Source organism: Terrapene carolina, unplaced genomic scaffold, assembly GCF_002925995.2.
Source record: "Terrapene carolina triunguis isolate 2854851 unplaced genomic scaffold, T_m_triunguis-2.0 Scaffold136, whole genome shotgun sequence".
NCBI classification, from domain to species: domain Eukaryota; kingdom Metazoa; phylum Chordata; order Testudines; family Emydidae; genus Terrapene; species Terrapene triunguis.
Window position 1 is genome coordinate 7409570 of NW_020664487.1, and position 11736 is coordinate 7421305.

General features: G+C 43.3%; 1 protein-coding gene across 5 annotated transcripts in view; it reads right to left on the reverse strand.

Annotated features, from left to right (window-relative positions):
• Positions 1-10493, reverse strand: part of WRN (WRN RecQ like helicase) — a 91262-nt gene extending 80769 nt beyond the window's left edge. For 3 of the 5 annotated variants that reach the window (XM_029911923.1, XM_029911921.1, XM_026653293.2), the window contains exons 1-3: positions 10380-10493; positions 2274-2389; positions 1139-1284 (exon numbers count right to left, since the gene is read on the reverse strand). In XM_029911923.1, the coding sequence (XP_029767783.1) occupies positions 1139-1284; positions 2274-2389; positions 10380-10454 (337 nt within the window). In that variant the 5' untranslated portion in view covers positions 10455-10493. The remainder of the gene's footprint in view (positions 1-1138; positions 1285-2273; positions 2390-10379) is intronic. The other 2 variants (XM_029911922.1, XM_026653295.1) reach the window with 2 other exon arrangements.
• Positions 10494-11736: the final 1243 nt, after the last annotated feature.

Here is an 11736-nt window from a genome sequence, read left to right on the forward strand (position 1 = left end):
GATACTTGACCTCCTTTCATTGTTTCTCTCCCTCTTTCACGTCTTTGTACCTTTCTTCCATCTGAATTTCCTACCCTTCAACATCTCCCCACCACATTTGCTAAAATAAGCAATTAAATACAGACATTTAAAGTGTCGTTATTAAACATTAGAGTGAACACCCCAATGAGAATAATGGCCCTTTTCACACAGATTCAGAACGTCTGCAGACACATGACAACAACATTGCATCAGTTTACTCTCTGTTCATTTAGGTGGTTTCATTTACAACCACAAAACCTTAGGTTCCACAGACACTGTACACACCAGGCTTGCCACAGATACATCAAGCAAGCTAGAACTAGTCTGCACAGCAGATATTTGATACCTCCCCTATAGGAATACAGGATAACACACAGATTTTAAGAACCAATAGCATTCTGACCACTCATAAGGTTTTTAACCAGTTGAGCCAAGGTAATAAGGGTTGTTGTCAGCAAAATATAGGCCTATAGTTTCATTTCTGGGGGGGGTGGAGGGGAGAGAACCAAACAAATTATATTGGGCAAATGGTATGAATGTTTAATACTTTTTATTTTAGTAAAGATAGTTTTCCTGAATTCAAACCCTTCCTCAGGAGCACAAGAAGGTGACTGTGTAAGTAAGCTATGACAGTCGTCTTCAAAGAGAAATGAAAACATTAGCAGAGTAAATGAGAAGGAAACTTTCTTTCCTCCTTGTTTGGGAACAATGGGAGCTGCTGGATACTGAGCACTTTAGAAAATCTGGCCACTTCATTTAGGTGCCCAGATGGGACCTTCTGGACACTAAACTCTTTTGAAAAAATCTAGCTTTTAAAATTGATTCAGCCATAATTTACAATGTTAATAACACCAATAAGGATTTTTTAATTAAATTAATTTTGTAGTAACGGTGTCACTTTCATGATATAAACGACCTATGTGAGCTGACAGAGACTAACATACCCACACAGAATTGCATAGTTGGATATGTGCACTAGAGTGGGGGTGGGTTTTCTCTATCAGCTGAAACAGGAAGTACTGTCTGCTTCTGGAGGCAAAAGCACAGATCAAGTAACCTGACACAGAGAGGCAATTCATGGCCATATGAACCAGAGCACAGAAAGAATGATGCTGACCTGACATTGAAGAAATGTGAAACAAGTAGCATTTTTTCTCCGAGACACATATTTGGATTAGGGCGACTTTCCCTACTTTCCCTTTAGTATATGAGGGTGGCCATTCAATGTCAAATCCTATCACATCTCCACCAGATAGGTTTCTTCTGAAGAGAAAACAGGTTGATTAATTCCCATTTAGTAATTCTATTACACATATATCATCTATAACATATGACAACAGTATAGCTTACTTTAGAATGAACGACTAAAAAACTACTTCTCTCACTCCCTGTTCAGGGGCTGTTAGTAGAGTGGTAGTCAAACAGCCTCCACACTGATGGTGAAATTCACCCTACTACAAAGGGCTCACCTGACACCTTCCAAACAACGTACACCCTTAACTACAGGTCTTATGCAGTACAGACACCGGTTCGTTGGCCTGCTGTGCCACAATTAAATTCACCCCAAGGGAGAGAAAAACAGAAACTGGACACTCCTTCCTTAGATATATTTTTGGAAGTTCTTGCTCATAACTATTTTTCTCAATTTACTGATGATCTTATGTTAAGTTTGTCCCCCAAAATACTGTATGCACTATCCAAATCCAGAAACCAACAATTTGCATAATGAATTGATAATATATCTTTAGGCTCTGATCTGGCAAAGATTCAAACACATACTTTACACACTGTAGTCCTACTGAAATTATTGAAATCCATGGAGTTAGTCACAATGTGAAAAGTTACACACTTGTAGAGTACAGGATTTGCACTTTAAAGACTGCTGTCTCCAGACATGAAGTCTCACAAAAAGGGTACAAATGCAGAACTACATCCAGTCAGCTAAAGTTAAAAGTTTATTTCTAAATTTCCACTCACTGCAGATGTCATTCAGTAGCATTTATGGATAATTTTTAGTCCTAAGAAACTGTAATTTCACTTGGTGCTTGTAAACAATATGTAAAACCAGACAGAATTCTGCTACTTACACTAAAGAGAAGACATCTATTATCGACAGACATTTTCTATGGCTGAGTAGCTGACCCACTATGTGTATGAAAATTGCACAACAGGTATAGATGTGCATGTGAAAAACACAAACCCTTCTGAGGTAGCGATAGACACACACACCAAGAAAACATGCAAGCTTTTACCTGATATCTTCTGACAGAAAGGAACAGTCACTGGCATCATAGCTATAAACAACAGAGCCATGGAACTCTAAGAAAGGCAGGTCATTTTCCAGAACACTCCTCTGAACATGAGATTTCTGTTTAACAACATTTAGAAGAGGATCTGTTATAGGGCATATTTAGCCACATTGCAAACACATTCATTAGCAATACAACTTTCTTAAAGCCATAGTCCTGGCTACCAAAACAATTTTGGGATTGGTTTGTTACTGTAAAACTATTTAGCAGAACAGTTACAAACTTTAAAATAGACAGCTCATAGCACCACCCTTTATTAAAGACCCTGTCTTCACTTGCTTACAAATTTGCCAAACTTTAACCATTTGGGCTGAAATTTTCCACGCCAGGTGTCAGCCTTTTATTGACTTGTTTTTGTAAAACTTCAGCCAAAAGAGTTCATCATTTCTGAGAACAAGACTAGGGGAAAATATGTTTTGTCCAGGTTAAAAATTTCTGGCAACCTTTTCTTCAAAATGCTGTAGCATCTCCATGCTTTGGAGCAGGAACCTGAAATCTGTCAGGAGATAGCTTTGGAGTCAGGGATGTGCCTTTTACCATCCCTGTAAAAATTAGCCCAATTTTGGCCAAGTTATAAACCTGTAACAAATTGCACATGCTCAGCTGAGACTTGTTAGGGCTTAGCAGATAAAGTCTCTGTATACACATTCACAAGTGGAGCAAATTAATGTCACACAGGCAACCTAAATTCTGGCATTTCCTAGCTTTGGAATGTTTGACTTTGCAACCTTAATAATGTTATTTTAATATAGTTTTTGTGGTGCAATACATGGACATATGAAATAATTTGTACAGTTCATTAAAATGAACAGAAAATTTCCTATCAATTTCCTTTCTGCAAGCAGCATCTCCCACAATTCTGGATGTCTGGGAAGTAGCAAGCAGTGATTAGACATAAAGAGGGGTATAAAACAAGAGTTTGGTATTAAAGAAGTACCCCCCTTTTGAGTGAGCTCACCCAAAAGCCCTGTATTATTTCTGGGCCATCACCAACAGCACCTTTCTGCCAAAGGAGACCACTGCAGAAGAAAGTCCATTCTATAGTGCTCAATGAAGGTGTTAGCTGCAGACCAAGTGTTCACTTTTCAAATTCCAAAGGGGATGCATTTTCTCATTGTGCCTATGAGGTTGCTACAGATCTTGTGGAGCGCGCCTTGATCTCTTCTGAGCTAGGAACCTCCAATGATTTGTAGGCTTCCACAATACATAGTCTAATCCACCTATCAATGGAGGACTTGGAAGCTCTAAGTCCCTGCCATTTTGAGTGGAAGGACAAGAATAGAGAGCCCAATCTTCTTGTGGACTGTGTACACTTGAGATAGAGGGGGGAGGGATAGCTCAGTGGTTTGAGCATTGGCCTGCTAAACCCAGGGTTGTGAGTTCAATCCTTGAGGGGGCCACTTAGGGATCTGGGGCAAAAACAGTACTTGGTCCTGCTAGTGAAGGCAGGGGGCTGGACTCGATGACCTTTTAGGGTCCCTTCCAGCTCTATGAGATAGGTATAGATGTCAGAAGTGCCTTAAAAACCTCAGGTATGCCATGTCGTCTCTGTTTGCTGCTGTGGTTTTGGACAGAACAAAGGAAGCACAACCTCTTGGGAACCAAAGTAGTAGGAATTTACCTTAGTAAAAATAGATTCTGGTGTCCTGAACCCCACCTTGACCTCATGGAACATGCAGTAAAGGCTGCTGCATAGATAAGGCTGCCAGCTCCGACACTCGCCTGGAGGATGCAGCAGCTACTAAAACACGTCTTAATGGACAAATAAGAACACTGTAGTCAACGGTTTGAGCGGATGGCTTGTCAGGGCCCCCAAAACTAGCAGTAAATCCCATTTTGGGAAGAGTGGCTTGACTGCCGGACTGGCTAACCAGACTGCTCCAAGGAATCTGGCTACCTGTGGCTTGTCTGCCATGAGGAAACCTAAGCATGTTGTGAATAGCATGCTACTAAGAGCAGACACCGACGGGCAACTGTACTGGGCTGAAGACCTCTGTCTATGCTTTTTTGGAAGAAGTCCAGAATGGTTGGAATTCCAGGGTTTCTGGGATTTGCACTGGATTGGCGGGTGCGAGCTGCTCCCTCAACACTTCCCAACCCCAGGGCCTGATTCCACTGTTTTCCCTGGAAGAATCTGTGTCCCTTTGCTGGTACCTCTGCAAAGATGAGGAGCGAAAGGAGTGCCTCTGTCTGAAGGCTGGTCCACAGTCTCTCCTGAGGGCAGTTAGTGGGGACGGGAGAGGCTGTGTGGATTTTGCCACATTGTCAGCCACCAACGTAGCCAACTTTTTCTCCAAAAAGGAGGGAAACTGTAAACTTGGCTGAGCATAGGACTTGCTCAGAGTGAGTATCCACCTTCCAGGGTCAGAGCCATAGGTGGTGCCTGGCTATTCAGCTAGAAGCCATGGCTTGGACTGACAGCCTGATCGTATCCACTGAGGCTTCAGCTACAAATTCTGTTGTTAGGGAGATGCTCTTTAAAATGGAACCAAAGATAAGGTGATCTCTGGGCTTAAGGCCTTTGAGATCTTCCGTCCAGGAAAGAGATGCTCCAGCCAAGCAGGGAACTGCCAAGGACGCTCGGAGGGTGGCAGAGGAGACTTCAAAGTCCTTTTGGAGAGTGGCTTCCATCTTTCTATCTATGGGATCCTTCGGGGAGAACTCCCCTCCTGAGGGAATAACCATATCCCTGGCGAGGGATGCTACTGCAGCGTCCACCCCTGATGTCTCAGCAATAGAGGCCTTTGGCTCTTGCATGTTACAGACCCTGAGGTGGGGGGCTCTTGTGAATGTGCTTGCCCTTATCAGACTTGTTCAATTCATCCCTAATCACTTCCTCAAAGGAGGAGTGAAGGGGGACCTAAGAGAGTTTGAGACAGAAGGCTGGGTGCAGTCTGGGCACAACTCCCCATCTGTTGAGCCTGGAAAGGCTGCATCACATATAGAGCACCGCTTGGATTTGACCCAGTGCTTTCCTGGCTGCCCTGTCATGCCTCTACAGGGGGAGAAGAGCAGGCAGGGAGACGCTGCAGTGGAGACTGAAGGAGGGTTAAACCTGAGGGATAACCAACCCAGGGAGGAAGAGGAAGAACACTGCTCCCCACTTCACAAAATCTGGGCAAAACAAGCGAAAACAGAAGAGTAAGGGTGGGAGAAACAGAAACTGCCACCGTTTGCTGCTGCAAAGGCAGAGTCTGGCAGCAAACAGCAGCAGAGAGGGCGTGACTAGAGCATGCAGCACCAAAAGGCTGATCTACCTCCACGAAGCTGCAGAGAGGAGCGTAGCCCAAACACCCAGGAGCATGTGAAACGTTGGGCTGCAGAAGAGTAATTTTTAAATTATTAGTCAGGTGCCCTGAAGAATCAAACTACCATATACATATTAAGTGTAATATCAATTGTAGTTGATATTTCATCTCATCTATACTTGGTTAACATTTTTATTTTGTTCCTTCTTATAAAACTTATTACGTCTAAGACAGTGGCTCAGGCCTTGTCTTTGCTAGACATTAACAGCACTAGGGCGGGACTAAAAATTAGAGTAATCAAACAATGCTGGCTGTGACTATGCGGTCAGTGTAGATCAGGGTTTATCCTTAAACACCTGACACAATGCTGAACACAGCTTGTCCTTGGCAGCATCACGTTAGCGAATTCTACTCTGTACAGAACATACCATTTTGTACCGATAACAAGCCATCAGTTATTTGGCAGCCAACATAACACACTACAGTAAGAAATACCTAGCTTTGGAAACAACCTTGAGTCAGACCCACAGGAGAAAAATAATCCATAGCACCTTCAAGGCGACACAAACTGGCCACAGTGCATATCATGGACACAGTAGCATCTCCATAGTTATGGTTACATTCTAAAGCGGAAATAAAATTGTTCTCTGTAAATGTAGGTAGTAGCCTTTTGGTGTGAAATTTCAGTTTTTAGAGCCTTTGAATTTTCTTTTCAGTTTTGGTTAAGGTTTTTTGGGGGGGGGGGGTGTGGGGTCGGGGGAAATGTGTTAATGGGTTGGTTTTCTTTTTTTTTTTTTTAAAATAGAAAGGATTTATAATTTGGCTCTGGCTGAAATTTGTCCATAGCAGTGCATCCATCTCTTGATTGAGAGGTATATCCTGATAAGATCAGCTGCAACCTTTGGGGGTGAGGGAAACTGCATTTCAGATCTTTGTTGATAGTTATTGATCATAAGCAAAAAAATTTGTACATAACTATGTGCCACTTATATTCAGCTGCTGTCTTGTAATGTGCAGCTTCTGCTCATAACAGAGAAGTATTGGTTTTTGTTTGTTTGTTTCTTGTGTACATCTCCGGGGATATAAGGGTTCATGTGCACCAGAAACTGCTGATGCATGTAGTCTTCTCTGTAAGCAGCTGCATGTACTACTCCTAAGGGAATTCTGCACCACTGCGCATGTGCAGAATTGATGTCCCCCGCAGATTTCTTTGCTTCCCTGCAGAAAAATGACTTTCTGATGGGAAGCAAAGGGAAGCCACAAGAGCAGTCATGCAACCCCCCCACCCCACCCACAGTGTGTTTTGTGGGCCCAGGCCAGCCAGCAGAGAGGTAAATCACTGTGGGGCAGGAGGCGGGACTGGAGAAGACCCAGCTGGTGGTTCCTACCCTGCACCAACTGAGCTGCTAGTCCCGGCTGGTTCCTCTTCTCTGCACAGCATCTGGGGCCAGGTCAGACCCACCCTCAGATTTCTCCCCCAGCTGCAGGAAGCTCTGCAAACTCTCTCCCCCTCCACTCCCCACACCCATCGCTCCTCAGCTGCAGGGGGAGGGATCCCTGTACAGGGAGCTACTCCCCCATCCACCCAAGCCCCGTGTATCCAGGCCCTCCTGCTGAGCGTTGCCCCGCACACTCAGAACCCTCACGATGAGCCCCACTCCCCCTACACCTGGACCACCCCACCAACCCACCTGCACCCAGATCCCCACCCCACTGAGCCCCAACCAGCTGCACCTGGATCCCCACCCCACTGAGCCCCACTGCCCCAGCATCTTGGCCTCCCCTGAGGCCCCCACACCCATATCCCCTGCCGAGCTCTATCTCCCCCACACACCCGACCTCCCCCCCGCTGAGTCCCAACCACCTTCACCTGGACCCTCCTGCAGAGTCCCATTACCGTTGCACCCAGAACACCCCAATCCAGATCCCCTCTGCACCCAGATCCCCCACTGAGCCACCCGCACCCAGATTGCCCTCTCAACCCACACCTGGATCCCCCCACACTAAGCCACTCCACACTTGGATCCTGCCTTGCTGAGCCTGCCTGTCCCCACCTGGTGCACCTGGCACGGAGGGGCAGGGCCCTGGGATGTTTCTTGGACGGTCCTTGCGCTGTGTCAGGGTTGGGTGCAGCCTCACTGCTGAGTCCATGTCCCGTTGGGTGCTGCACAGTGATCTCCCACCTCTGTGCAGCCAGTGGCCTGTGCTCCCCAATGCTATGCTGGAGCCTCCAACAATTGACAAATAAAATTTGCAGAATTTTAAAATATTGTGCACAGAATTTTTAATTTTTTGGTACAGAATGCCCTCAGGAGTAATGTACACACTCCTTCACAGATCCCATTGTAGTCGTTCCCTCCCTCGACTCTCTCAACCCATTGAGCCTTCATGCATCACCAAGACCCCTCTTAATAAAATGCGCCATATAGGAAGACTATGCAGGAAACAGGGTGTTAAACTTAGAAGTGGAAGGTAAGAAAAAGACAGTTTGGAAGACCCAAAACTAGATGCATGGCCTCACTGAACACTGACAAAAACCAATCTGGCTCAACTGTGCGTTAGCATTGCTAAAATAAATATCAGAGTTATAAGAATGTGTTGAGTTGTTTAGATTTTATGGAATGCTTGTAGGATGCTGTGTGTATTAATCCTACTCATAATACCATGTTATAAGGTAATGTTTGCTCTGTAACTATAAAAATGTTTGCAAAGACTGTAAATCCCCCACTATCCAGGGAGAAGCATTACCAAGTGTGAAATGCTACGTTACCACAAGAGGTGTCCTCTCCTCCCCAATAAAAGAAGGTCTACAGACATCAGACAAGTCATTGTGGACAAAAGACTTGCTGATTGCTTCCCCCCTGCTCCTGAAAACGGCAGGTGCACAAGCCCTCATCTCATCACGGACTGAACACTTGGGGAATGGAATAAAAATGTCTGTTAAGGAGAAATGCTGCTTGAACGCTTAGGGGCGAAGACTTCTAGGCATAAGCAAAGAGTCCCCTGCTGTCTAGTGTGGGTTAGCCCTAAAGGACACAGAGTTGGCTTATTAGATAAATTTCTATTAACTTTTGAAACTTAAGACTGCAACTCATTCGTGTGCGTTTATCTGCTTTAACCTTGTAAACAACATATTTCTTTTTCCTAGTTAATAAACCTTTAGTTAATTACAGGATTGGCTACAAGCATTGTCTTTGGTTTGAGATCTGAGATGCAACTGACCTGGGGTAAGTGACTGGTCCTCTGGGACTAGGAGTCATCTGAATATAACTGTGATTTTTGGTGCAAGGGTACGTCTACACAGCAAAGAAAAAACCACGTCTGGCCTGTGCCAGCTGACTCGGGCTAGCAAGGCTCAGGCTGCGGGGCTATTTCAAGGCTTTGTAGACATCTGGGCTTAGGCTGGAGCCCGGTCTCCAGGACCCTGCGAGGTGGGAGGATCCTAGAGCCCGTGCTCCAGCCTGAGCCCAGAAGTCTATACAGCAATAAACAGCCCTGGAGTCTGAGCCCCATGAGCTCAAGTCGGCTGGCACAGGCCAGCCACGGGTCTTTCTTTGCTGTGTAGACATAACCTTAGGGACCACCTATCACAGAGGAAGGCTTGCCTGGGTGGCAAGATAGATCAGAGTACCCAAGGGCACTGTCCGTGGCTCCCTATCAGCTACAGTAATGTACTACTCAGTGTTTTATACACAGTAACAGTCATGTCTTGACTGCTATTGATTAATTTAATCCTCATACCATGTTGTTGTTTAGTCACTGATAGACAGAGCGGATTATATTTGTTGCATGTCTGTGTTAACGACTCGATATTGTTGAAATAACAGGCTCAATTTAAATTTAATCTAAGATTATTAATCAGAGATAAATACAGCACTATACAGAATACAGAAATAAATACATTACTACCCTTTGTTGTCAGACTAAGAGCTGTATATGTATCTTACCTGCATCTGGAAGGGACATGCAGTTTTCATCCCCCCCGCCCAAGTTTTCTTATCACAATCATTATATACGGTTTCCAACAAAGGAAACCCAGTTTCCAAGAATATTCTCCCAGAAACATATGTTGTAATGTCATTTCTATATATTCTCTCTCATGTCAAGGCATGATTATTTACTGCTGAGAGCACTAACAATTCTTCAAGTTAATATCTCTCAGTGGGTCTTTCTTACCCCACAATCATTCTTCCATATTGATTCCCCCAACAGAAAACATCTGCTATGACAATTATCTCTTATTAGTTTCCTAAGTCTAGATATGCTTATGTCAACATTATATATATATAAATAAAATTATATAAAATGTTAAGGAGATGGTTTCCAAGAATATCTGGAGTTTTAGAGACATGAAGGCACCCTAACATTATTAAATACAGCATAATGAATACATTCCAAAATAGGGTAACTTACTGGTTAAGGACCAGTGTTCTGGGCCTTAGAATTCAGATATACTCTTTGTTGAAGATACAGATTCTAAAGAATAGTTAATAGATATAAATGAATCAAATATACAGAAAGAAAGAACTAAAAGTATTACTATTTACTAACAGGTATTAACATATTACATGGTGAAATTTATATTAAGATTGTTGTTCTGTCAAATGAAAAATGATGTACGGCAAAATGGATCATCAATCAAAAACGTACCACATATATACAATTAATCTACAGACAAGCTGTAAATATATTAACAATGAATACTGGAACAATGGCGCAAGCTGAAAATGTAATAAAATTGAATGTTAGTCCAAACCATCTGCGTAATGTAGCACAACTAGATTTTCACATCAGATCCTACCTTTTTGTCACCCACAGCATTGTCTTTACTCTCTGCAGACATCCACTGAGGAAGTTTATGATGTGGAGAAATCATTTTCAATTCTATATGATTAATTCTCCTGCATTTCTGTTATTTTTGTTCTGTAAAATTTAAGGGGGAAAAAAAGGCAGTTAGTGAACAGTTGGTATAGGAATGAGAGCTATTATTGCTGTTTTATCATTCTGAGTCCCCCAGGGTCCTCATTTTAGCTGATCACTTTAGGCTCAAGTAATCTGCCCACAGGGAAGGAAATGTACGTGACTAGGTGAATGCAGGAGTTCTTCATCAGAGTTTCATCATCTGCTACATGTATACACGAATGTATAAAAACACATGAAAGAAGAAAATCTCAAAATATCCTCCTGAGAGGATATGACAGCACCAACTAATTTAGGATTAAATGACTTGTGTATTTTTCCACTAAAACAATTCAGCCATTAACAGCTATGGTGCTAACATACCAAGGAATTCTAGGGATTTTGTTTGTTTAACACTTAATCTAGTGATGCACAGTTCTGTTCTCTAGCTAGCCTTCTTACTCAGAAAGAGTTACATGCTGTTCGCATAATTCATGGTTTGAAAACTCCCTCTGCAGTGGAGAGTAGGAATATTGTTCTGATGAGAGCAGGTTGCCTCTGCTATGGGGATTAGTCCTGAATGTTCCCGCCCCACCAAGTTGTGTTGAAGAGGAACCCATGGAGCAGCAACACACAACGCTGGTCTTACCAGCTCTCGGTGCGGTTACACTGCCCATCGTGCTGTCTCCAGCAGTTCCAGTTCAACTCATTGCTTTGTTGCATGTCTGATTTAAGGACTCAAGGTTTTCAAACAATGGGCTAAATTGGAATTATTTAATCTAAGATTATCAATCAGAGATTAGTCCAGCACTATACAGAATACAGAAAGAGATACATTATTACCCTATCAAGAGCTGGCTCTGTCTCACTGTATCTGGAGGGAAGCGCAGCCTTCATTTCCCCAATGAAGTTCCCTTACCAATATCATTATATAGGGTTGTAGACAAAAAAACCTTTTTTGCAAGAATATTCCCCAGGAACATATGTTCTGATGTCATTTCTATACATTCTCAGTTTACCTGGTTTATGTGTGAAGGCCTGATTATTCACAGCTGAGAAGACTAACAATTCTTCAAGATAATCTCTCCCAATGGGTCCTTCTTACCCCACAATCAACCTTCCCTATTGACTCCCCAACAGAAAACATCTGCTGTAACAATCATCCCTTATTAGTTTCCCAATTCTATATATGCTTATGTAAGCATTATGTATATGCCCTATATCAGTGGTTCTTAAACTAGGTTCTCCGCTCCAGGCCA